The sequence below is a fragment of the Netta rufina genome, assembly GCF_964035555.1.
Source record: "Netta rufina genome assembly, chromosome: 17".
Taxonomy (NCBI): Eukaryota; Metazoa; Chordata; class Aves; order Anseriformes; family Anatidae; genus Netta; species Netta rufina.
Window position 1 is genome coordinate 2,598,267 of NC_140141.1, and position 27,675 is coordinate 2,625,941.

The 27,675-nt window shown below is 38.2% G+C and overlaps 1 protein-coding gene across 1 annotated transcript in view; it reads left to right on the forward strand.

Moving 5' to 3' along the window:
* Positions 1 to 27,675, forward strand: part of ADGRD1 (adhesion G protein-coupled receptor D1) — a 156,669-nt gene that overhangs the window by 98,132 nt on the left and 30,862 nt on the right. The window contains exons 17-21 of the mRNA XM_084297053.1: positions 7,629 to 7,732; positions 10,592 to 10,703; positions 16,522 to 16,675; positions 21,333 to 21,399; positions 22,310 to 22,376. Coding sequence (XP_084153179.1) covers positions 7,629 to 7,732; positions 10,592 to 10,703; positions 16,522 to 16,675; positions 21,333 to 21,399; positions 22,310 to 22,376 — 504 coding nt within the window. The remainder of the gene's footprint in view (positions 1 to 7,628; positions 7,733 to 10,591; positions 10,704 to 16,521; positions 16,676 to 21,332; positions 21,400 to 22,309; positions 22,377 to 27,675) is intronic.

Sequence of the window (27,675 nt, forward strand, 5' to 3'; positions counted from 1 at the left end):
CTTAAAATTTTCAGCCAGCTGAGGTTCAGATTATGTGCTGTAATGGGACAATGAAATGGAAGTAACATGGCATTCACTGATTTCTGCTGTTTTGTGATTCTAATATAATTACATTTCTCAGCATGTTTTTCATTGTTGGGAACATGAAAAGAATAGTGCCTTAGTCCAGTAATTTTTATTTCGTGATGAATATTTAAAAATTGGATAGGCATTGCAATTTTTTCCCCTTGTTTATTACCATTGACAGTTTATTTAATTGAAGAGATCTCTGCAGACAGTTTAGATAGCCCTTACCCACCAGATGAACAAAGATAAATCAGCCTATGTGTTTATGCTAGGGTTGCTTTGTAAATTTTCTTCTTTGCTCTTGCTCACTCTCTCTGCTTTCCCCTCCATTTTATTGTAGTAAATGTTGCCCCCATAGAGGACCTCACTGATGTGCTCACTCTGTGATTTGCATTGTATTTCTTTTGTATGTACTACACCCATGTTCCCTGAAAATTTTAACTTAGAGCCATTGTTCATGCTTTTGCTCTTCTGTTCATATGCCAGTACAGCTCTGCTAATTTTGATAGGAGGAAATAGGACACTCTCTGGGCCTGTCCTTAACCCCATATATACATGTAATTACACAGAAAAAACTTGGACTAATGCTGCAAAATACTAAACTCCTGACATCTCTTGGAGAATTGTTTGGCAATTACTGAATTTCACTCAGCAGAACAGAACAAAAAATTACTTTTTATTTTGGAAAGCACAAATATTTAACAGTGCTATAATGGTCAAAAGAGTATGAAATAGGACTCTGCTTTAATCAGAACACTTAGGAAAATAACATAGTCTCCCTTTCTATGATGGGAATGAAAGCGCTGAGCCATTGGGCAGCTAGATCTTGCTGACTAAAGGATTTCCCTATGCAGTATAAAAATCTAATGGTACTGCACCCATCACTATTTTCTGTTGAACATCATTAAACTTAGTCCTTCTGTACTGTCTGGTTCAGTCTGCTTCTGGTGCTGACCTTTTCAAGCCCTTTCTCCCCAAAGCGTGCTGTAGGGGCAGTTCAGGGCTGGGTACCTGGGGAGTCCTGGCTGCACCGCAAGCCACAGCTAACCACAGTCCTGAATCGAAATGGACATTTCTGAATCAGAGCCCAAACTGGGGAGAAGGGAAGCAGACATACTCATTTTCATTGAATTTTGCTGGGAGCTGGGTATTTAATTATCCTCAACTGCTCTGAAAGATCTAAGGCTCATTTTGGCAGGAGACCATTGTTTCTCTGCCTGCTAGAGCCTGCTGGACCCACAATGGGTTTTCCTCTCCTCATAGGCCTCTCTCATGAACTTTGGTTTGTCTGTTAATTGGAGAACAGTATGAGTCTGCTCTTGCTGGAACAGAAACGAGAGAACAGATGTAGAAGTCTGAGGTGTATGGGCAAAAGTAGCTCCTTCAGTTTCACAGAGGATAATCTGCTGTAAATACATTTACCATTTCTTCCGAGAAAGTTGCAGGTTTTAGGCCTGAAATGAAGGCAAAAAAGGACACTGCTCTGTGTTACACAAACAGAGATATGAGGAAAGACTTGCAAAAATCTGTTTTTCTGATCCCCAAACTTTATTGTAATTGGTACTGCTTCACAACTTGAGTCCTTCCGCCCTGCCATGCTTCCTTCAGGCTTCATCTGAACGAGAAACTTGCTGGGTGAGGTTTGTAATGAGCAAATTACCTACTGTTTGATGACATCTTGCCCAGAACTGCTCTAAAAGGCAATGTGGACTTTTAAAAATACTAATTAATACATTGGCAAAGATATTTGGAAAATTCTAGATTTTTCATGTCACAGTGAAAAGTTTTAAGTAGCAACCACCGGGCTGGGCTGGCTGGAGGAAAAGGTTCCTTTAATGCCTGAAAAGTAAGTCCCCTTTGTAGCACTTCCCTGCTAATCTCCAGGAGATGTGGAGTTCATAACGAATGGGAATTCAAAAGCAGTTCTGCTGGAAATGGCTGATAAAGATGATTGCACTGCAAAACATGACTCTGAGAGGCCTTTTTCCTCTGAAGGTGTCTGTTATACTGTGGATTGAGAAAAGTGTCTCTGAACAGAGTTAGACTTTTTTGCTATGAGTAGTGATTGTGTAGCCCCATTAGGTTGGCCCCACCAAAATCATACTTGTGGTCTCAGTGAGTAGACTGAGCCTCCTGAATGAAACACAGATGTTAATCTGGAAAAAAAAAAAAAAGAGGCACATAATGTTATGTACATAACAAAGTGCTTGGCAAGCTGAAGGAAAACAGCGATTTGTATTGTTATTATTATTTAATATATAAATAAAGGCCTCACTGGGCTGAAATTGAATTTCAGCAGCCTTTCTGGAGGCAATTAAAACCATTAGCTTCATCAGCCAAGGCCAGCGTTTTAATGTCTCTGAAACACTCAGGCTGCCAAAGTTAATTATTCATCCTTTTCTTAATTGGATTCAGATTGCATTTTAAAGGTGCAGCTTCAAGAGGGTTGTCTGAACCTTAATTTTTCAACCCTACCTCTCCTCCCTTCCCTACCTCCAAGAAATGTCTCAGAAGAAATCATTTCAAGCCTTTGTAGAAGAGTTGGAGAGTAGATTTCAGGCCAAACTAGCAGCTGATCAACTCATGGCAGATCTCAGGCAGCTTAGTAAACAGGGCAAAAATCATACGTCATTGTAATTGGCTTTGTGATAGTAATGCTGCTCTTAGATGGCAAGCTGGCCAGAAGAGACACAAAAATATCACTTGTTCTTATGCTAAGACTTAGGGCAAAATACAGTTGTCATGTCTTACATTTCCACTGGTAAACAAATAACTGGTTTTATAAAATGTTTACTCTATTTAAACACATGCAAAATATCATATTCTGAATTCTACCAATAATGCACACTCTAAGATGCAAAGGATAACAAAGGATAAGACTGCAGGCTTCATTTCTTAAGGCTGTAAAACTTTTTTTGGTTCAAAACTTGCTTTTTTTTTTTTTTTTTTTTTTTTTAAGTAATCACATTTCAGAACAGAGGATTCAAAAGGAGTTTAGAAAATGAAATTATTCTTTCAAGGCTACATTGTCAAGTTTTAATTTGGTATACAAACAACCCTTTTAATCTATGACAAATGTCAATTTAAGTAGTTGAACTCAGCCCTGTGACGTGCTGCCTCTAAAGGCAAACAGGGAAGAATATTCTGCACTATGTAAGGAAGAAAAGTTTAGATTAGCACTCCCCCAAAATGTCCCTTCTCTGGACAAAACCAGAGGCACACCTTCTGCAAAGGAGAAGACGAGGGATCAACTGATGGAGGGCTGAATAAGGAAAAACAGCAACAAGAGTGCAGAATTCACAGAAAAGAAGGGAATACCTGGATGCGTAGCAGAGACAGATCTGTGCTGCCCAGACAGATGCTCTGATATGACCCGTTGATATTTTCTGTCTCTATTGACCATTTAGCTTTTTGATGGATTGCTGTGCTGTGTGAGATGGTTGCTTGTTAATATTACATAAATAAATAGGTTTTCTGATCTAGATACAGTTAACAATTTTTAGAGTACAGTCTTCCAAACAAACCTTTCAGCTTCAACTGACTTTTTCCAGATCCTCCAGAGATGAAAAGTACCATCCCATTATAATAATATATTTTCATTTTCCTGTGCAGTTCTTTTTAAACTGAGGAGTTAGATGTCACTCGTTTTCTTGTTATTAACAACATCATAAAAGAAAAATATACATTTGAAGTCTGTTCTGGTGTCTTTCCAGGATCATTTCTCAGGCCATCCGGTTGCCTATGAGTTTCCAAAATAAAATTGTTGAGCAATGTACTAACTTCTTTTATGAGTTAGAAGTAGGGTAAGACAATAGACTATAATATTTTAGATGGGTGTAACTGCTGAATCTGTCAGATCTTTGTCCACATTATCAGTGACACTTGCAAGGTAAAGGCTGTCACAGGCTAAACTAAAAGGGTGGGAGTTTTATATGGAGTATGAGTTTTTGATTTAAGTGTTTCTCAAAGCTGAAAAAAAGAAACATCTGTCTTTTATAGTGTTCATGATTACTAACACTCATGTCTGCGTGAGCTTGTTTCCTAGTGTTTCAGCTTGCTGCAGACTTTAGAAGAAGACCTTATACCCTCAAAGAAACAAAATCTTTTAGAAGCAAAGAATAATTTAATGTAGATTGGGACAAGTGTGAGAATCATCCTCATGGGACTACCTCACAGATTGCTCAATGTTTTATTTGCTACTCTTTAATGCTATTTTCTTTAGTAATAACATTACAGCCTGATTAGCATTTTTGTGCTGACTACAAGATCATCCCAAATTACTGTCTTGTATTCCATGTCATGAACTAAGTCAGAAAAACTGCAAATAGACAAGCAGAGGTGAGATGAAATCAGCTCCTGTCAGAGCACTGGGATTTATAGGATTTTTTTTTTCTGAATTGATGAGGCCCCACGTTTTGTCAGTCCAGGTATTTCTACAAAAACTGCATGCATATAGTGTGAGCACAGACACACACCATATAGCTGTGGTGTAACAGCTGGGTTGTGAGGAGTTAGTAGAGACCTGGTATTTTAAGTACAGGTTCTCTTCTCTTCCCCATCATATACCTGTCTTTAGAAATGAGGCTGCACTTGCTGGGAATCATTCCAGGCCTCTTTGTGCTGTATTCCTTACAACAGATATCATCCACAAAAAGGAGTTGGTTGCAGTGGAGGGAGGCTATATGAGCAGGGACTGCTCTCTGGTGCAACTCCAACCTGACAGTTCAGTTTGAGAACAGCTATCAGAGGGCTCTACCTTTTTCTTAATAAAAAACGATTCAGAACTACCTACAAGATTTTTGTCCCTCACACCAGGCAAGATGATAATGTGAACTTCAGTGATGTTGCTTTTGAAACAGTTGTTAGCATACAGATGGGGGTATTGATTTAAGAACATCATTCATCAGCATTGTCAGATTTTGGTCATGTTTACCAGAGGCAAGAGTGATTTCCAGTTCACAGATGTGGGTACCTATGTAAGTTATTTTAGGTTTGAATGGCTTTTTTTATGTTTTGTTTAGGAGTGTTGTGTTTTGTTTTTTTTCTTTGCAGTTTCCAACTAATAGGGGCTCCACCTGGGAGTGCCTGACTCATGCCTTGTCTTGCCCTGCAGGGTTTTCTAGAGGAAGACTGGGCTAAAGCCCAGAGAAGCTACTTTCTTAGAGGCATGTTCGTTATGATAGAAATTAGTTAGTTATGATAAAGAAGGATGTCTGTGTGATTATTATCTTCTTTTTCATGTATAATGGAAAAAGAAAAGCTTTTGATTTTTGCCTGTTTCCACTAGATGGGTCCCCTGCATCTTCTGTCCTTGCATGTAATCATTAGACATTTCCTTAGCAGACATTATCCGCCTTTGCCAATGGAAACACTGTGATAGACCAGTGGAAATTGAAATGAGTGCTGAGCAGCTTTCACCTCTGTAAGGAGAGTTTCTGGCTGCAGGTGTTGGGAGTGAAAAGAGTGAAAGCAAGCCTTGAATTGATGAGAAATTCTGATTTCAGGGTGACTAGAAGCTGGGAAAGTTTCCTCTGCTCCCCTCCTCCCTCTGGAGAACTGCATATCAACCGTAGCAAGAGAAATGGATGTGTATCAGAGCAATCAGGAAATGAGGTCCACACATTTTGGACGTGAATATCCCTGATGAGGAAATCATTTCAAAACTGTCTAGTTTACCATGGAAGTTATTCCTATTTCAGGAACAATCTGTGAAAGCTATACATGGCTTTTCTGGGCAATGATGAGAGACAGAAGCTCTTTCGTAGAAATCAAGTGGACCTTTTAGGCTGGTCCAGCATACAGAACTCTTTTGTCTCTGTAATTGATGCTATCCAAGTCAGGGGCAAGAAATGTGTCTTTGGCTGAAAGAGAAAAAAAAAAAAAGAAAGAGAAAAAAAGAGCTGCATCATATTTCCTAGGAACTGTAACACCATAGCAACAGTTGTCTTTCAGCGCTGCTGCTGCATTGCTTGATAGTGCTCAGGTTGCTGGGAGAGCCAGAATCGGTTCTGCTGTGAAACTGACTGCACGTGAGCTGTACTGTTAGTGGATAATTACAGGAAAAACGGGCATATACAGTGTATCATTTTTATCTGTATATGAAATTATTATTATTATTATTATTATTATTATTATTATTATTATTATTATTATTATTATTATTATTATTACTATTATTTTCTTCAGAAACACATGGCATTCATTTCTCTCCTTTAAAAGGAATTTTAAGGGGAAATTTATCAGTAGAACTGCTGGGGTCAATAATCTTTGATGAAATACTTTGTGTGGCAGGAAATTATATTGTGTTTGTGGAAATAATGTAAAATCCGAAACTGTGAGGATGGATTATTTATATTAGACAGATTTACTGTAGAATAAATAAATAAATTAAAAGGAAAATATATTGGTTCTTTCAGTATTTTTTTGAATTAATAAATATTCTGAATGAGTTTTCAGCCAGGAATTAAATGCATAGTGAATAAATGTTGAAAGAAAAGCATAGCAATTCAAAAAAAAAAAAATAATAATAGTAATAATAAACAAAACTTTTGGATTGACCACATATTTGTTTTCAGATGCTTAGTTTATGAAAATGCCAGCTCTATCAAAATTCAAGTCAGGAGATACGTTTGAAAATTCTTCCGAGATGAGAAAGCTTTTTCCTGCCTAGTTCTGTTCTACTTATTATATATTAATACTGTCTGGTTGCCTTTGTTAGGTGTGGCTTTTTTGTCATTTTTGTATGTGAACTTGCATGGAAAATTAAAGCACACTTTCTGATCAAGTTAGGATGAAGAGACAAAACAAAATGTCCCTCCCCCTTTGAATCTCTCCAGGTTTTAACATATATCCTAGTAGTGGGTACTGTAGAGTCACAGACTAAATGTTCATGAAGATTGAATTATTCTACAAAAGGTGCCTGTACATAAAAACAGAGGCTGAACATAGAGGTTTACACGCTGGCTGCTCTTGCTGGGTCTTTTCTCTGGTTTTCCATTCTGTAGATGTTAGTCCACCTCCTTCAACAGGCACTGAAAACATGATGCATTAAACAAAACAAGTGGGCTATAAATGGCCTGTGATTTATGGGTTATCTTGGTTTGTCAGTTCTCACTGCTGTGAAGCACTTCTGGTATTTGCACAACGATGTAAATTATTGCAGTGTGAGAGCATTAGCAAAGTGCCCCGCGAGCTGTGAAATATCCCATTGCTGACATTGTTTGTGCAGCCCAATAAACTGCTCTAATCTCAGGCTTGATGCTATCACAGCAGTGGAGGAGCTAGCTTGTTTTGAGGAAATACTGACTTATGAAATGCAAGAGGGAACCAAAATGCCACAGGCATGTGGATGCCCTGGCTGTGTGACTGACAGTTCAGACAGCTCTTCATTTTGCACATCAGACACAGCAGTGAATGATCATGAACCCCTTATATATGGGGACAAGGGAAGAGGAAAAGCTTCGTGCAGGGCAGCTGACCTATGGTTCTGTAATGTAACAAATCACCTAATAGTGGTTGTTTTTTGTTTGTTTGATTTTTTTTTCCTTCTCATTTGTGTACAGCTAACGAGAGAACACCAGGTGGCCCTCTCCTCCATCACTTACATCGGCTGTGCTCTGTCCATCTTCTGCTTGACGATCACGCTGGTCACATTTGCTGTGTTGTCGTAAGTGATTTTAACCTAACACCTGCTGAGAACTTTGATGCAGAAAAGCCGAACAATGCATTTCAAGCCACTGATTTGGATCCCTTTAGGTGCTCAGAATAAAACAAAGGCTATTAATTCTACAACCTTCCTTAATTAGATTCTGCACATGTATTTGTAATGGTTGGTTATTTCTTAATTACTTTAATTTCCCGAAATGGAGTGGTCTCTATATAGCAAGCTATTTCCATGCTATGTGGGATTTTTAGATTTTTAATTTATTTTTTTTTTTAATGTCCATGTTTTGCTATAATTCAGGAATCTTGTAAGGAGGCTGTAGAGTGTTTGATCAGGAGCTCAAGGCTATCAGCAAGGACTGCAGAATCACACCCACTCTCCCCACTAGATATTTCTTGGAATTGCTCGGAGTGAAATGAGCAGTACTTCTTTCTGCTTTGCAACCATCTTTTCTGTAAGGCAGTGTATTTATAAGCCATGTAGGTGTGCCTAGACAGGAAGGCTCAGTCAACATTAGATGCCTCATTTCTGTTTTGTAAGGATTGGCTACAACTGCATCATATAACCCACATTTATTTTCAAGTATCTTGCTGTTCTCTATTGGGTGAGTTTACTAATGTGTTCCTTTAGGAGGATGAAGGACACTATAGGAAGTGTGAAATTCACTCTCTCTCGTGTTTAAATCCTCTAGATCCCTGCATCCTCACACCTGTAATACGGCAACCCCTTTGCTGTGCTTTCTGCACTGGGAAGGTTTTTGCTGTGGGCACTTACGGCCTCTTTGCCTGTTTATGTTCGAGTAGTGACAGCTGAGTTTGAGGCCCAGCTAGGCTTGATACAAACATTTCTGGAAAAAAAAAAAAAGAAGCAAAAAAAAAAAAAAAAGAAGCAAAAAACGCTTTTATAGAGGTTTCTGTTTAAAAAATAGAAAATCTGACAAGGGGTGAAATAACTCATCCAAGATTGCGCAGCAGATTGGGATCTTAACAAGGAATGTGATTCCTGTCTCCTTTCTTGTTAAGCACTAAACCATGTTCTTCCTACTCAGGAGTTCAAGTTTTGATTTCTGTGCCTAAGCATGTCTTTTGAATGTCCTGTTAAGAGGCCAGTTTCTAGGAAAAAGGGTTTGCTGAAACCCAATAAACTGATTGCAATGTTTGTTTATTCCAAAAGACTTATTTCCAAGTCTCAAGATCTGTGTTGGTCATACTTGGATTAAGTGTGCAATGTGTGGCAAAATCCAATCTAAACAAGTCCGATGTCTGCCTATCTGGCATTGCGCTATTGACATACTTAGGCTAAGGGGAATGATCTGCTCCATTTTTGTCTTGAGCGCAAAACTTATTGTTAGAGTGTTTAGAAAGGAAAATGAGCAAAAGAAGCTGATACTGCTGCAGCTGGGCTGAAAACTCCTTGAGAAATTGGAGGCAAACAGCACACTTGGAAAGAGAGTTTGGACCCAGCTGACTATCACAGTGTTAAGCACCCCACCTACATACAGAATCATTCAAACTGCCAATAAAAAATAATTTGATTAGGTTTTCACTGGAGAGCGGGGCCTCATTAGACAGCTGAAGTGAGATTTTGCAATGCAGTGTTAGCTGATCATGAGGTAAGTGGAGAGGAATCTGGCAAGTTCTTTGCTACTCTGCATCCTGGCAAGGACGGCTGCTTCTCAGGGGGGCAGTCCTGATTGCCTTCTGGGCAATGACGCTCCAGTTTGTGACCACATAAAGCTCCTTGTTAGAAAGCCACTGGCACCAAGCAGTGCAACCTGTCTCTGGGTTACTTTTGGGACATTGATGCGTTTTTTAGACTCCCTCTTCACTCCCTTCTAATGGAACTCTGGCAGAAACAGCACTGGAAGAGCAGGGATGATAGCAAGCCATCATCTGCATCATTGACTCTGTATCATCCTGCTGAAGGGGTCGTGCACAATGTATCACCAGCTGTTGCAAAAATCATCACTATGCAGCGTGATGCAGTGAAAAGATGGGAGTGGGTACTGTTGTGCAGAGGAAGCACTGCCATTCACGCAGCCAAACGGTCCAGGTCTCCCAAAACAATTAAAACTGCCAGTAGGAACTGGCAGGCAGCATGGATCAAAAGAGAAAATTTGTAGTCATTACCACTATTCTATATTTTAAAGAAAATAATAAAATTATGCAAAAGGCCTGAAATGTTCAGATATATGTTTTTGGTTTTTACTTCCTATTTCTGGATGAGTACAGAAGCAAAAGGTCAGAAGGCTGCCAGGAAACCATGTCCTTGTCAGATTTCCTGCCAGCTTTTGTAAAGACAAGAGAGACAAGGTTCATATAATGTTGTAATCATGGTCAGTACTCCATCAAGACGGGCATTGCCCATATGTGTAAGCAGCTATATTTCTTGTGCTAAGAAGTGGCACTGGTAAAGTCAAAATTATAACGGGATCCATTTCAAGTTCACTTATTTTGAATACAGGCAAATCTCAACAAAATACAAATGGAAACTTTGTGGGACAGTCTAGGATAGATGGTGCAAGGTGCTGAATATTTTCTGTGAAGTGCAGATCTGATGTCCCTCCTTGACAGCTCAGCACCATTCAGAATCAAGCCCTTTGCTAATATTCCATCACAAGTCATTAGCAGAGCTAGTTAATGTGCAAATCAGATTGCTGCTGCCTTCAGGATGGTTGCAGAGTAAACAAGAAACCAGGTAGATACCAGTCAGTTCTGGCAGAAAAAGTGCTGAGAAGACATTGTGATAACCCCACCAGGGCAAGAGACCAAAAGCCAAACAAAATGCTTTCTGATAAATCATAAATGTGTTCATGTTTCTTAGAATACCATCTTATTAATGTGTATTTCTGTCTTCTACCAGGTCTGTGAGCACCATCCGCAACCAGCGCTATCATATCCATGCGAATCTGTCCTTTGCTGTTCTGGTAGCTCAGATCCTGCTTCTCACCAGTTTTCAGTTCAGCCCTGGAACGGTAAGTGTAAGACAGAGAATGGCTGTGTTTTTTGCAAGGCATCTGCATGGTATGAATGCTGCATGCAAGAAAGTGTCTGTTGCAGGTGAGATCTCCCATTTTTAACATGCCTTCGCCAAAAATGCCATTTCACAACCTGGATAAAGCTTTCTGTGAGTTCAGTATTGTTATAATAGTATCTGTCCATGTCTGTTTGCAAAACAATTCTGTATTGGAGAAGGTTGTATGGATTTTGTATTTAGGTAGGGTGGTAGTTCATTTGTATTTCTGTTAGGTGATTGATTTTTCTTTCTTTCTTTCCTCCCCCACCCCCACCCTTTTTTTTTTTCTTCATTTTAAAAAGTCATCTTATTCTTGCTGGTAGGTAATGAGCTTCCTGGTGAAACTTTCAAAATTTATTCTGCTTTCTTGGTCAGCAAAACAGAAGGTCTTTTTGTTGTTGTTGTTCATGAAGTTTTGTTTATGTGGTAGAATATGCTATTGTTTTGAATAGCAGATTTATTGTTCATGATTTCTGGAAATTCAGATATTTTAAAAATATCATTCATGTTTATTTGACCTGAGTCATAATCAATGAGAAAGGTACGGTAAGCATTGCTTACTTAGCCAGAGGTGGCAGAAAGCATTGCCTCTAGGTTTTATTAAGAGTTTAAACCAAGATCTTCAGTACTGCAAAGCACATGTATACTTCCTAGGCAACTTGGGCAACTATTTAAGCAAATGACATACATGTTCATATTGCTTACCTGGAACTTAAGCTTTAAGCAAGTTTAGGCATTTTCTGCCATATCATGACGTCCTGAACTTTAAATTACAGACTGATTTTATAGATCTACTGTAGGTGGGAATTCTTATGCAGAGTGCCATGGTCTAAACCATCAGAATTGGCACCTAAAACATTAATTAGACTCAATTAAGATGAGTATGCCAAGGTAACTGTATTACACACTAGTGAAAATGATTTGTTTCCACTGTTAGGAATAAAATAGGAATAAAAATAGGAATAAAAAATGCTATTTTAAATCACATAAGATCTGTTGATGTAATGTCCCACTTGAAAAAGGCAGAAACAAAAACTGATTTTCAAATAATCTTCCAGCATGTTCTGTTAGTGTAATGGGCTAAACTTGGCTGCTTCTCTGGTCAGCTGTTGCTCTATATTATTTTGGACAAGTAAAAAGGAGTTTCTACTAATCTTTTATTATTCTCATTCTTAGTAAGAGGTTTGCATACTTTTAATTTTACCAAAACAAAAGCTACTTAAATATATATTCATCTCAAATGGGATACCTTGAGCTTCTGTTAAGTTTATAAATAATGTCTGCTTTTACATAGGCTATTATTACATGAGGATGTACAAACTCTATGTAAGTTTGTACTCCTCCAGGTATGAACAACCCTAACATCCAGGTAGGTCCTGAGTTAAGATAATGTGCAAGGGGGAAAATAATAGAGAATGGTTTATATGAAAGATGAAATTGAGACAGTGGAGAGCAACAAAGGATGCAACCTAAACCTGAAGACAAAGTAAACCAGGTATTAAAATAATCCTCTCTAAGTAAGTATAGAGCTAACATTCTGCTGAAAGAACATAGGTTGGAGGGCAATAAATGTTCCCTGGGCATAAGAGGTGTTTTATTGTCACAGTTTCTCTTTTTGTAGCCAATCCAGATTTTCAAACAATCCAGCTGAACCACTTCTGATAAGCTGTAAAAGCTTCTTTACACCTTATCAAGTCTACATCACCTCCAGCCTTTTTAAATACTACAAAGTACTAGTTGCATTTCCTGCTTTTAGTTGGATATTGGTAGAGCTCATATTCTTCAGAGTCCTATCCCAGGGTCCACCTGCATTTATAGCATGCCCTGTTTACACTGACATTCGCTTGTTCAGTTGAGAACAGGTAGCTAAGCTTGTGAAGCACTCACATTGACTTATGTTGCAGTTTAACAGGTGCATATTTTAATGTCTCTTAAACCTCTTCAAAACTAACTTCACTATTGAAGTTATATTGAAATTGTTTTTTATGAAACCAGACAAAACGTATCAGGTACTTCTTTTGGAAGTGGTGTAGGTAAATTCATGTAACATCAAAACTTGTATTAATTTCTTATATGTTTACCTATAGGGAAACCATAATTGGAAGCTCTCTGAGCCTGCCTTTATTTACATCCAGAGGGGCTGGTTCTCCAACCAGTGATCTTTTCCATGTGATTATATTTTGGTGTGAATTGGCCACTATGTTTACCACTATGAATACTTTTTCTCCTTTAAAACCATAGCTCACAGAAAGCAAGCCTTTTTATGCAATAGGCTTTCCAAAGTTAAACGTTTCAGAGAGTCCCTGGATATTTCAGCCTTATCTCCTCTGTAACAGCAATAATTGTATGGCAGAATACTGTAAAGATCTTGAAGCTGAAAAGCATGAAGTATGTATCCACTGCACTTTTATTTTTATTGTTATAACCTCTAGGGATCAGGAGTCTTGTGATTCATCCTTTTATTAGTCTCGTGTACTTGTTTCTGAATGCTCTGTTCTCACTAGCTTGGACATCAGTTTTAATACCTTTAATTGCTGCTGTAATTGGACTGCTAAATGGTAGTTTAAAAAAAGAGGGAGGCAGTATGTATGCTAGAAGGTGTACTTAATCTTCTCCTTCTGCCAAAGGTGGGTATATTTAGTGCTAAACAGTTTATAAGTGCTCTGCTTGAGAGGACAGGTGCTACCAGTCTGCTTGAGGAAATGCAGTACAATAAGGAATGGCATTGAATAAACAGACCTTGAGCTCACATCATTTTCTTACATGACTGTCTTTAGACTCTCCATCCTTTTGCCATCTCTATTTCTAGGGATATTTAGGTTTTGTTTCCAGATATAGCATGCAGTATTTTCCTGTTAATTTCAGATGTATTCTTTAATCATTTGCAATTTATACTACTGCGTTTTTCCTTTTGGATCAATGTTTAACTTACTAACCACAAAACTCAACTTCCACAATAGGACCTTGATCTTCCTAACACATTCAGGAACATTTTTTTTTTTTTTTAATAGAAATTCTTGATTCCTAATATCAGTAGTTGGAGAAACAAAATGAACTTCTTTTGTTTGTGCTATAGATATCTATAGAATTTCAAGACTGTGTATCAGCATAGCATATAGACTGCAGGGAAGGACATTTTCAGTGTGCTTTTTAAAAATGCAATAAAATTGCAACTCAAAATGAAAACACTATTAGAAATTGAATTTAGAAAATACAAGAAAATTTACCTACCTGCTTTTAAGACTGTCCTCAATGAACAAATTAATATTATTTTCTTAGAGGCATTTCTGAGAGACCGCTTTACTTTCTCAACAACTATAGCATGACAGGCTTTGCTACTAGCTGGACTGATTTTTCTATTTACACAGACCCACAATTAGTCAAGTGTAGGAATAACAGTAGTAAGATCTGTCTTTCTATAAGTATCCTACTATACGTAGCATGCATCCTATGATACAGTCACCTAGTTGTTTTTAATGTGCATTATCTCAGCTTTGCAATGCCTCTTTCAAGAAGGTAATTTTGTCATTTGAGAATGTTTTCAAAGTAGTAAGTAAGGCATAAATGTGGAATGAGTATTATGCAAAATTATGTACAGACCAGCCTCCTGCAACTGTGCTTATTTTTATTTTTCTGGTGTTTTGTGATGTGTATTGCTTGGCTACTCAAAAAAATTGAAAGTATCCATTTGACAAGAGTAGCTTGCAAGTCATCTTTATGTTGCATTTACATTTTTGTGGACTAATCTTTTGGTAGAAATCAAAAGGAATTAAAATAGATTTCATGGCCATATGATGAAATTAACTGGAAATGTTTTTACTGTTTTTGTCAATAAGCAAGTCTGGTTTAGTTTTATGTTACCAAACCTTTTGAAATACAAAAGCACTTACAGATCTCACTTACATGAATTTAAACTAAAGTTATTGCTTTTTAAAACATGTAATCACAGGGGATTTGCATCAGAATGTCCCTCTACTAGCACAGAACTAGCTGAGTAAAATTGAGAATTTACTGGAAGGCCTCAATTTTTATTATACTAGCAAAGTTCCAACGTTTTAATTTTCAGTAGCCTACAAAGTACCAAACTATCAACAAAAAGAAAAAAAAAATGTCACCACAGACCAGCTAAACTAACACATCAAAGGAAGCTACTGATTAGTACCTTGAAGACCACTGTGGCAACAAACTGGTTTCTGCTGGTAATGCTTCCTCAGCACACAGGCTCCCCCGGACTGGTTAGCTTACTGTGACTTGTTCAGGTGAGAAAGGAAATCCTTGAAGAAGACAAAAGAATCTTTCTGTGGACCACATGCAAGCAACTCCTCCAAAATTGTGGAGGTGTCATAGTACGGATGTTACAGCTACAAAGCAGAATGACCACCATCAGTATGCTACCAGCCGCAAAAATCAAATAAAGCTGGGACACATTCCAAGAACATGTTTAAAATGTACCTTAATTGAAAGCAAACCAAATAATGTTGTTGTGTGGTAAGATCATCGGCAGTCACATCTGTTCAATTACCGTATGATGAGGGAAACCACTTGTGGTGAGACATCCTCGAAAAGCAATTAGTGGGGGAAAGGAGAATGTGCTGTGTGAATATGTGAGGAGTGGGGAAGAAGAAAGGGTTAGTTTTCACTGTTTTACAAGGTAGGCTGATAAGAGACTTGTAAGAGATGTAAGGATCTCTTCGAAAGGATTTCTTTGAAGATTAACTGTGGAGAGCTGCTATGACAGCCCTTAAGGAAAAGCTAGGCCTCAGGCCCAGGCTGCGTTTCCAAAGCAGGCTCTAGTAAGGCTGTAAGCAGGACTCAGGAGGACATTTTTACTTCTGTCTGCATTGCCTTTGGCATGGCATTCCTCTCTCTTTTGGGGCAGCATTTATTTCATTTCAAACATGTAGTAGTTTACACTGAAGCAAATAGTCCAGTTTCCACTGGGTAGGCTTACTTTCTTGATGGTGTTTTTCTTTTGATTAAACTTCTCTACTAGCTCTTATTGCCAGAATCTTGATGGCAGGCATATAGTGCTCCAGAAGTCTATCACAGAGGATTTGAACTGTCTGTAAGGACCCTATGGAGAAGAATTTCAGTTCTTTGCCTTAATTGCTAAGTGTGTTCTTGTCGAATATAGCTTTGCATACAGCAGGTGCATATTTCAGACTCAGTAACTGAGAATTCAAGCAGGAAGGCAACCTAGATGACCACCATAGGAATTGAGAGCCAATTATAGCTTGCTGTAATTTTTTAAAATTTTTATTAGTGTTGCTAATAGAGGAGCATAAGAAACTTGTACAGAATTTTTAACCCGGACAGACAGACACAAGAATGCAATGTGATTTAACGTGTGTTATCCTGTTTTTAATATGAAGAACATCATAGAAGAGGAAGCAGAGTACATCACAGTGTCTATACCTTCACTTGTCTCATTTTCTTGTTTACTACAAACTCAGCAACAGGTATTGAATCTGCAAATTTCTAATTTTTAAATATTGTGTATACTTTAGTAATAGTATCCTTTATGCACAAATAAGCAATCAGTTTTGCTTTCCACAGCATGTCTGGCAATGGATTTTCGTTGTTTGTGATAAGGTAAAAGGATTTTTTACTCTGAATCTATCTCAAAATGCTCTGGAAAAATAGTCCTCTAGTGCTTTGTTCTTTAAGAATGTTTTACACCAGTGATTTAGCATAAATGTAAAAAGAAACAATTGCAAAACCAATATGACTGCATCACAAAGAAGTAATATGTTTTGTTGTTGTTGTTCTTAATCTAGCTGCCTTGCAAGATCTTGGCCATTCTCCTTCATTTTTTCTTTCTGAGTGCTTTTGCATGGATGCTGGTGGAAGGATTTCATCTCTACAGTATGGTGATCAAAGTATTTGGGTCAGAAGAGAGCAAGCACTTATATTATTACGGAATTGGATGGGGTAAGCATTTAGGAGCTGCTTGCTTTTATTTTCTTCACTATCAGACAAGATTATATTCAGAAGCATATGTAAAAGAGTGATCTTATGATCTGAGTTTGCCTTACTGAGAGTTGGTCTTAATCAAATGTTAATACATATAGTCCCTAAACCTCATCCCACTGCAGTAAATTCTTTGATGTCACTAGGCCAGATCAGATCCTAAATTAGCAAATCAATAGGAGGAGCAGGGGAGGGAGGCCTCACTGCACTGATAAGTTCTTTTTATTGTCAGTCCCCAGCTTTCTCTCTTATTAGTACATTTACTCCGAATACAAACAGAAATGTTTAATTAGAGATCAAGTATCAGTACTGCTTTCAGCAGCAGTATGTGCTCGTGCTCTACTGAGTAGAGTTTTGGGTTGCTCCTTCGTGATCTTGATGAAAGTACAGTAGAGAGAATTTATATATAGATCCCATAAAATTTCCACATATTAAGTTCTGCAAGTCTGGGGAAAGAGGCTAACAAAATCGTCTTAAGATTATTTTGTTTGGCTGTAAAAATTAGGGTAAATTTGTCTTGAATACAGCTGTCAAAAGTCAAGCATTCTTGTGCCATCCTGAGACTGTAACAGATATAAATATTAGAGTATCTAATAAAAATGGACGTTTTTTTTTACAGTTTGGATTGGCTAATTCTTGCACTGACCAAAAAAAGGTGGAAAGAAATTGGAGATAAGGATGTCTCATCTCATGTTAGTCAAAACAGATAGTTCATTTTTTCATTCTTTTATTTGAAATGTGAATGCATTTAAATTTTGCAAACTCATAGTTCCTGGAATAATATCAAACTCCAGTACTGAATTTAAAAACCCAGACACATTATTCTTATTTAAGCAGAAGATCTGTTCTGTGTACATATATAAAAATGTCTGTATTAAATAACAAGTTGAAACTTGAGGCACAAGTTGACAGGAGATGGGAACAAAGAACTCCACACTGACCATCACTGATCTGCTAATATCTGCTGAGATTTCTGAGGGTTATTACTCCTGTAAAATGAATTCAACAGTAATCAGAGAGACAGGATACCAAATACGTAGAGTTGATTGACGTTGTGGGTATTATCTTTAGTCCCAAGGTTGCTGAAATTGCATTAAAGCCTGCAGTTGTAATTCAAAAGAAGAGAAATTTGAGGAAGGTGATAATATTCTACCTTTAAAACTATCTTAAGTACCTTGAGATTGATTGGGAAAAAAATACTGTTGCCTTGGTGATTCACCATAACCCACACAGATTATCATAATAATACGTTACCCACCCACCCATCTGCAGGATGCTGATGATATAGTTTGTGATACTGGAGATTCTGTTGTAGCTCTTTGACCTTAACCTGTTTACCTATTCCTGGCAATTTCTTTTCCTTTGGGGAGCACCTTAGAATGGAGATTTTGTTCCAAACTGGCAAAAGATCTAAACTTTGTTATTTGCTGTCATCATAGACTTCTCCATAGATAAGGTATAATATAGCAAAAGAAAAGAAAATCATACAAAATTAACTTCTACAAAACAGATGGGAGAATATACTTTTCCCCATCAAGTAAAATAGATCTTTTCAGTGTTGGAAAGAAACATATTTTCATTAGTGTCTAATCTTCATCTTTCTCTATAAATTACATATATAGCATTGCAGAATTAATGTCTTAAAATTGCTTGTTTCAAACTGTCTGCCTCAGAGTTTCTAAAGCCCGTCTGTTTGTTTGTTCGTTTGTTTTTTTTGTTTTGTTTTTTTTTTTTTCCTATGTATAGATGACACAGAAGCTTTCAAAACAGAGCTCACAGATTTACAGGCATTTTCTATTTTATTTACCATTAGGGCCTCAGAAATGTAAAGCAAAATGGATTAGATATAAAGTTTAATGCAAAGAAGAGGAGGGAAACTGGTAACCTGTCTGATGTTCATTTTAGGCTTTGCACTTCAGACTGTATTTGGGCTAAATTTACAGAGAAATCTGTCTGAAAAAGGATGTGTTATTGAGCTTCCTGTGCCCAGCTATTCAGAGTTTATGCCTACTCTGCAGGCTGCATTTTGATGCTGGGTTTGCAAGGTAGCTTTAAATTAGTTGGCTTGGGGACCTGGAGAACTCATGCTGCAGCAGCACAGGGATGTGTGTAGGATGTTTTGCCCCATTTCAGTGTGACTCCATATTGTGCTGGGACTACAGAGACACAGATGACACCACTGCCATAGATCAGCTGCCAGAAAGGTGTACTGCAACATTTTCATCTGATACTGTGCCCTGGAATGCACAGTCTATTGCATCATAAATTTGGTGATTGTGGATAGAGTTGGTGAGCATATTTGTAGCATCTGCTAACTGAGAAAACATTCAGATACAGTGAAGAACCGTAACCATAATTCTTTCATGGATGATAACCAGTGCCAGCACAACATTAACATTACCTGTTATGGGGGTAGACTAAACTTTACAGCTCTTATGCAATTATTACTGCCAAAAGATTAAGCAAATACATTTACTTTTGTGTATAATATATAATCCATATTATTTCTTCAGTCCAAAATAAATCTTATGATCCCCTTAGGCTAAACTCATTTTTTTTCAGCCTTCCTGGAATTTATGGAATGATTGTTTCTTAAAGGAAAAATACTTCAATTTCACTGTAACAAAACCTTGATGCTGCTTCCAATGCCATCTACCATTTAATATCCTGTCAATGCAAAGAGAAAGCAAATGCTGCACTTTAGGTGCACAAAATTTTACTATCACTGTCTTAACACATCTTTTTATGCAGATGACTGCTCTATGTCATAAGTTTTATTATCTTCCAAAGGAATTCTGCATTTAATTTTCTTCTTCACTGCCATTTAAAATTGACAAAGAATCACACTAAATCCTTTGAATTTCCAACTTTTGGCAGACTAGAAATATAAAGGAGAGTTAGTCAGGCACAAGTGTTGTTGCTTCTGTGACATGTAGGTAGAGCTTGCTTGCTAAAGGAAGACAACTGGCATCAGAAGAAAAACAGTGCCAATCAACAAGGTTGTCTCTGCTCAGCAATTGGAGAGCTGATTGAGAATCATAGATGCAGGCATACCTGAGAGCCAGGGTAGTTCAAATAGCCACAGCAAAGAGAGCTTCAGCAGATGGGTTTATGTCAATGTATTATTGCTCTGTTGAATATGATTATTGCTGATTTTGTCCAGATATATATGGGATTTCCCTTTCTTAAATAGACAGATGTAATAGTGAACTTAAATCTTGCCTTTGCTTAGTTTTTACACAAATATGCTTCTAATGGGTTATTCCTAATTTGGACAAGTATGTGAGAGCACAATCAAGTTCTGGGATTGTTAAACACCACCCTGCAGAATGTATTTCAAACTAGGACAACTAAACAATACCTGTAGGTGCTGCTTCTTAAGTATTGAGCACCTTTCTCATTTTATAAATATAAGGTGTTTCTATCCATAGTCATTAAAGAACTAAAATACTTCTTCCAAAAATTATAGTTCTCCCATTACAGGAAAGTTTTGCAGAATTTTACGAAGATAATTAACAAGATTATGAGTATAATTAGTAAGATTAAGCAGAAATTACTTGTCAGATAATTTTGTATAAACCTTGTGCAGAAACCCTGAAGAATTTAAAAGAAAATTGAAACTTCAAGCTATTGTGTATAATACTCTGTCTGGGACCTGGTTATTAAATTCCATAAGATGATAAAAACCCAAACCTTCAAGTTTTATTAGATCATACAGGAATTAACAGACAATCATTTAGTATTTAAAGGGATGATGTTGCACTATGTTCAGAACTGTTGGCAAAAAAAAAAAACTCGCTTCTTTTCCAGCTCCTGGCCTGGAAAGCTGTGCCAAAGTGGCACAACAGGATACCATGGTACTGAGGGCCAGTGGCATGCCACTACCCCTGGCAGCAGGACCATAATTATCTGCCTTTGTATAATTCCCGTGTAATCCCATAAAGCACTCTTCCACCTCCCAGGATGCCGCGTACTGGAACTGTCAGAACCCATATGGAAATGTCTACTTTAAGCACGGAAATCTTGCAGGGCTATTACATATTTATATTAAAATAAATCTTGGTTGGGCATCTGAATGGGATCTTGATTTGCTTTGCTCTATTCATAATTGTCTCTCACTCCTGCATGTGATGCTCTAGACAACTGAATGTCACCATTTCTACCTTCTTGCCTGCTAGTCATGCACCCCTGTGAGAAACTCATCTCCATTTCCTAGTTTGTTTCCTTATTCTTGAGCAAGGTGCACTTACTTGGGGGAAAGTGGCAAAAATAAACTTGATGCTGCTCCACAGGATATCACTGCTCAAATAGCAAGAGAGAGAAATTACATTAAAAAAAAAAAAAAACAACTGGAAAAGGACTCTGATTCTCAGTGAAACTAGCACTAATTCAGTTAACCTGTTAAACTAGTGCTTTATTGAAAAGTCATTTTGTTTGTCCAACATTAATTGATTAAAACATATTGTAGTACAAAGCTGCAGAAGGATGTTGAGTTAGACTTAATTATAAAATCGCTCTGAGCTGTTCTGTTGTCCATGCAAATTTAGCTGAATTTGCAGGGTTTACTGGAAGTTGCACTTTTGTTCCTAATGTTGCTTCCAACTTTGTCTTTTCACAGGGTGCCCATTGGTGATCTGTGTAATTTCCACAACATCATCCCTAGACAGCTATGGAGAAAATGACAAGTGAGTATGAAAACGGTTTCATTCCAGGTGCAATAAGGATGAAAAGTGTGGTGGGGAGGAAAACACATAGATCTTTTAGAAGGGCTGTAGTTCTGTACCTCGCTGCTGAGGAGCAGGGGAGGTTGCCTGCTTGTAGAGGTCACTGCCTCCTACAATGGGCACTCAGTGTGAGCTCTGCTTACCCCACGCACAGAGTAAAGCAGGGACTGAAGCATTTCTGACAAAGTGAGAATAATCTTTGATAAAAGATTTTTAACCTTTAGAAGAAAACTGCAGTTAAGCATCTGTAGATCTAGAATGGATATTGCTAAATAAAATCAAATAAAAAAGTCCAATTCTATGTTGGAAAAGGAAAAGCAAATTTATCTGAGAAAATACCATAGGATTCAATCCTACCACAATATAAGTGAACGTTTGGGAACCAGGGTTATTTGTTGTGTGCGGTAAAATAGTTTATATCCCTACCGCTGTAAGAAAGAAGCGTCAAGCTGACAGCATGTTTTCCAGCCTTCTTCCTTACCCCCAGCTAGGCAAAGCAGGAAGGCTTACATTTTTCTCTCATTACAATGACAGTGCTCACAGCACTGAAAGGAGTGTCTGTAATACAGGATACAGGAGCAACAAACAGCAAAGAAAACCTTTTTTTTTTTTTCCTGTCTTTCCACCCCTAATACTATTTGAAGGCATGCTGGGGCACATAGCTGTCACTGACTCTATGCAAGACACAAGTCACAATGAGATCCTGCTTCAGAGTCTGAGGGGAAAAGGAGCTTCTTATTGATGCCCTATCATGTCTCTTGCTTTCAAAATTCACGAGTCTTTTTGCACTCTTAGTCTCTTTTTAAATTAAGAACATTACTGTTTAAATGACCATGTGTTTCACCTAAAATCATTCTATTTTTCTCTGCAGCTGCTGGCTTTCACTAGAGAATGGAGCAATCTGGGCTTTTGTGGCACCAGCATTGTTTGTAATTCTGGTAGGTAAACCCATGGCTCCTGTTTCATATTGGATGGATGTCAGCCACCTAGCAGAGCTCAGCTGGAGGTCTGATGTCAATCTTTGTGCCAGGCCAGTGAAACTTACTGAATGACAGGGTGAATAGTCCAGAATTGTTTTATTCCTGCTCCAATTTTTGTGTTTTACTAGGTTGTGTATTGGTTGATGCATATTAATTCTCACGCTATTCTTTTCACTATTCCAAAAATAAAATGCAACCTAAAATACTGTAGCAGCCTTCTTTTGAAAAAGCCCTGTTGGGGCCATTAATAGCTGCCCAGAACTGAGTAATCTTGGGGGGTATACTAGATCTCAGAAAGGCCCCCGGAAGATGAAGCTCAGTGTTTTGTTTCATATACACCTGTAGAGGTTGAGAAGCTGATTCCATCCCACTGATATTTGAAGCTGTTGCTTGTGGAGAGCTCACTTTTCTCAGGGAAAGCTGAGTGCTCCCAGTGAAGATGATGTTCAGCAGGGACTGCAAGCAGCAAGCAGTTGGCATGAGCTACGACCCCTTGGGCAAGCTCTGGGGAAGGTAACAAGCAGTTTCCATGTTTGCCTTCTTACAGTGAAGAGGACTTTGTGCTCTTCCTCTGTATTGGGAATTCGACGTTTGGTGGGCAGTTTGTCTGGCTGATCGAGGCAGGGCTAAGGAAGGTTGGCAGGGGATCAGGTGCTGCTGCAGACACCTCTGTCAGCTACAATGGATGTTACTTCTCTGGGGAGCATGCAGGTTTTCAGCTGTGATGCTGAGATGTAAATGTTCCACAGCAGTTTAATTATGGCCACACATTAAATTACAGTGAGTTGTGGTTTAATCATGACGATCACTTGAGGAGTCTGGGGTCTTTGCAGGAATTAAGTGGGAGATTATTCCTCTACAGCACTGTTTCCGATACTATAATTGATCAGGTTGTCTACGTTTTTTGCTGCAGGTTGTAATGTCAGAGTGACAACACGAACATGGAATAGACCCACTGATTAGAGAAATTAGTCTGCCTTTAAAGCTTTGCTAGATTTGAAGCATGAGCTGAAATCTAGACCAGAGTCTGTGCCTGCTGTGGCATTGTAGGAGGGTCAGATAAAATAAGATCCTGGCTACTTGCATGGAGGAACATCAAAGGGAGCCAGCGATGCTGCCTTGTACTTCCCCAAGAGAGACAGCATAGACACATCCCCAAATTTCTCTGCATAGAGAAACCCCACAAATCCTGCTAGCAGAAATATATCTGCAAGCCAAAGAAAGGAAGGAGAGCGATACATATAGAACTGCACTGAGCACTTGTGTTTGCTGCTGAACATCTCTGCAACCATTCAGGAAGCAGGAGGTAGCTCCTTGGCTGACCTGTGCCATCACAAGCAATTTTGTGCTGCAGCCGAGTTGACACCCTAACATTTGCCTTGAGACAGCAAAATCAGCAGCTCTCACAGCCCAGCGTCTTCCACCCAAGATACAGCCTTTGAAAAACTAGGCTGTATAAACATATATAAAAACAATGAAAACAGTTGCTATATTGATGTGGCAGAAATTACCTCATGTTAACATTTTAATCAAATGATTAATGGCAACACTGGAGAGTTGCTGTGCAATAAGGGCAGATTTTTATTTATTCTTTTTAACCTAAGTGAAATCATATACATGCAAATAAGGAACACTTATCATTGGATTAGAGTTGGCTAAACAGCTCTGGACTTTGTTCCTCCAAACTTAATTTCTTGTTGGCCTGTACCTTTGACCTTCTGTAAGCTTATATTCAAAGACGCGTAGATATTGATGATTGGACAGCAACTACCATACCGTAATATTTGAACATCTCCTCTCACATTAACGCTTGCTTTCTGGCCATTGTTCAGCTGCAAAGGAGGAAATGAGATGCAATCAGAAAAATCAAATCTCTCCCAGCTGCTGTTCAAAGATAGTATTAATCAAAACATGCTAGATAGTGAAGCACTTACTCACCTGAGTGAGCACAGCCTTTAACAAATTGTATGTGTAGCTGCTTGCTATGAAAGTACAGGTTTAACTGTCTGGCTCTCAGATATATTATTTGTGCAGCTCAAGTTATATTCTTGTAGGGATACAAATATTTTGTGAAAGAGAAAGAATGAGCTCACAAGGTTGATCCGTGTAGAGCAATTTGTTAAATAGTCTAAACCCAGCTTTGCCCAAAATAGCAGCAAGCTGGCTGACAAATTATTTTCTCTGGGCATTGAATATGCTAGCTGAAAAATATGTTAGCGCCTTTAGGGAAATAACAAGGCTAAACACTATTTTGTGCATGCATGTGTGCCTGGGCTCTTTAAGTAGAAAATTAGCCACTACTTGTTTGAACCAGTGTTTAGCTTTGAAAATAAGCCTCAAAAAGCATTTTTTGACTACTCCCATCCAGTTTCTCTCTGCCAAGTAAAAGGATTATGCTGTGCAGAAAACAGGGGAACTGCTCCTTTCAACTCCTACTCCCTTGAGACTAGGCAGACTCGGTCTACTTTGTCCTGCACCAGCCTCACAGTCACTACAGACATCATGGAGACTTAACACAGAGTGATGTGGTAGGAGTGTGACTGGGAAAAAATACTCACACATACTTTTCTGGGGAGTAGTTCGCAGAACCTCCCAGCCCTATATGGATTCCTGTACCAAAAGTGTTTTTTTTCTTTGGAGTTTGAGGAAAGAAATAGATCCTTCTATGTGTAGGTCTTTTGGCTTCTACCCGCACCTTAAGGTTTAAGGATCACTCTCCACCCCCACCTCCCCTGTTCCCAGCCACAACACCCAAATCTCATACAGCGACTTCACAAGAAAATTGTTGCATTTAATTTGGAAACGAACTTCATCTTAGCCAATATTGGCCTAGGAAAACATGTCTTCAAGGAAAAAAAAAAAAAAAAAAGCAAAAACAAAACTTGACAAAGCACCTGAATTTTTGGAGCAAGACAGTAAAAGCTTCTGGCAGAAGGCTTTGTTTGTTCTCGACCATCTGCTACTTTGGTGTGTTTCCATAGATATGGCAGAATTAAGGAAATTCTGCTGAAAGCATCTGTGTACACAGAGCAGTGGGTGTGCTACAGACAGGGAACAATCCATTGTTGGGGGAAGACTGGGCTGTAGTGGCAAATTCCTTCTATTGTTTTCCCTGTAAGTTGTTATTTTCCTGGTGCTTTTTCACAAGTCCTTCTAATAACCAGAATTTTTATGGAGCTAAATGATTGTAATTAGCATACTGCTGAAGCAATTCTGTGCTGTGGGGACACCAGCTTTGTAACCAGTGTCTTCAGATGGGGCTTCATGAATTTGGATCCTAGGCTGAGACTGCTATTGCTGGCTTCAACTGATGCTTGTTTATGAATATTAAATATACAGAAAAAGATTTGCTCTCTTTATACCTGCTGCTCATACCTGATTTAGTAAGTTCCGTTGGCCTGATGGTATTTATTCATACCTTTATATACCTGTGCAGAATTAAGCTAATTTTGTATGTTGAATAGTATTTTACTCTGCAGGTAGGCCCACTGATTTAAAAGTGGCAATATGTGTCCTTTATTAGACATCATTCATCATGGAAGAGGTGACAGATTTGGCCCATAATATTTGAAGGTGTTGAAACAGTAGGATTTTTCAGGCATTGAAATCAAGTACATACTTAAGTGTTGTGGTGGAATAGAGCACAAATGCACAGATCACAGCAGCAAAGTTTCTTTATTTTTCTTATTAGCACTCAGTTATAAGTGATTTTATTATTTTAAAATTGAATGTATTCATTATTTTAAAATTAAATTTCTTATCAGTTTACAAACAGGAAGTCGTGAAATGCTTTTTAGGATGATGGGACAGATTCTAAGAAATTAAAAATGAGGGATTAGTATCAGAAAAAACTATAAGTCAAGGATCTGTCCCATCTTTTATTTAGTATTTATTTTGTTGTGTATTTCTTTCCAGCCTCAAAGGTTTACTTTGCTAGTAAGCTCTGACTGGAGCAATGTTGTATGCATTAACATGAAGCCATGCACAAGAAATCCAAAATAACTCAGTGTAGCCTGTTCAGTCTGTAATTGGTCTGGGATAGCTGGGAGTGGCATCAGGCTTTCCAAAACCATTCCCCCAGTTTTGAGCAACATTCTAATTTAATTGAATCTCTGTGTATGGAAATGCATAATGATGTGACCTAGCAATGGGCTGCAACTCCAACAGCTTGGAGGGTTGGTGTGCTACTAGTGATGTCATGATTAGGATCAAATTAACTCACACCATTGGAGAATATGTTAAACCTCAGGTTGGAAGAGCCAGTTATAATTCCCTGTACCATTGCCCAAAACTGAAGTGGAGCTTAAAATAGTTTGTGGTTTTAGAGAAAAACTGGTCAATGGATTTAATTAAAGCAATATGTTTTATCCATTTTTTTCCCTCTGTGCTGCCAAGCCTCTTCTTGGCTAGGATGCAACTCAGGGGATTTCTGCACTGCGCTAAAGAAACAACAAAAATCTCAGGAGACTTGGATGAAAGCTGGGTAAAAACCCTGCAAAAGAATAAGTGAGGGAAAGAATTTGTCTCACTATTTCTATTCCAGCTTTGTAAAAAACTCAAAGACAGCAAGGCAACTCTTTGAAAAGCTAACCAACCTAACCTGGAATTAAAGATGCATTTCTGCACCTCTGTGGCAAACGTCCCTGATAGCTGTGTTAATTCTGCTCTTACAGGGAGACTGGGTCAAATCCTACTGGGTCAGTTGACAAAAGGCTATAGAATTAGGTGTTGCAATTGTAGACAGTTCTTGCAGGTCAAACCTTTTTAATTTTTTTCATCTCTCTGCTCCTCTAAGCAGGACTGTATGGTCAAGAAAACAAAGTTTGGCTCATGCTTTTTGTGTTTTTCCATGTTCAAAAATCTAATCCAAAGAAATATTGAAAAGAAGTATACATATAAAAGAGGTTCGTTTTATGCATTTAACTCTTCACCTGATCTGACAATATTTAATCAGGTAAAGTTGTCCCCAGCGTAAGCCAGAGCTCCCTGATGTCACTGGAACCTTTCCATGGGCTCCAGTGGGCCTTACCTCAAGCCTACCATAAGGGTAACTGGCAGCTCCTTCAGATTTTGCAGAGCTGCCAGTGCCTGAGGTCAGACCAGCTGCCTTGAAAGGAGTCCTGTGAGTTAGGAAATGTACTATTGTTATTAGCCATATTTTTTTTGAAAAATAAAATGTGGTCAGTGCCTACAAAAAAAAAATAAAATAAATCTATGTATGTTCTTGTGTACTTTTAAGGCAAAATAACTGCAACTG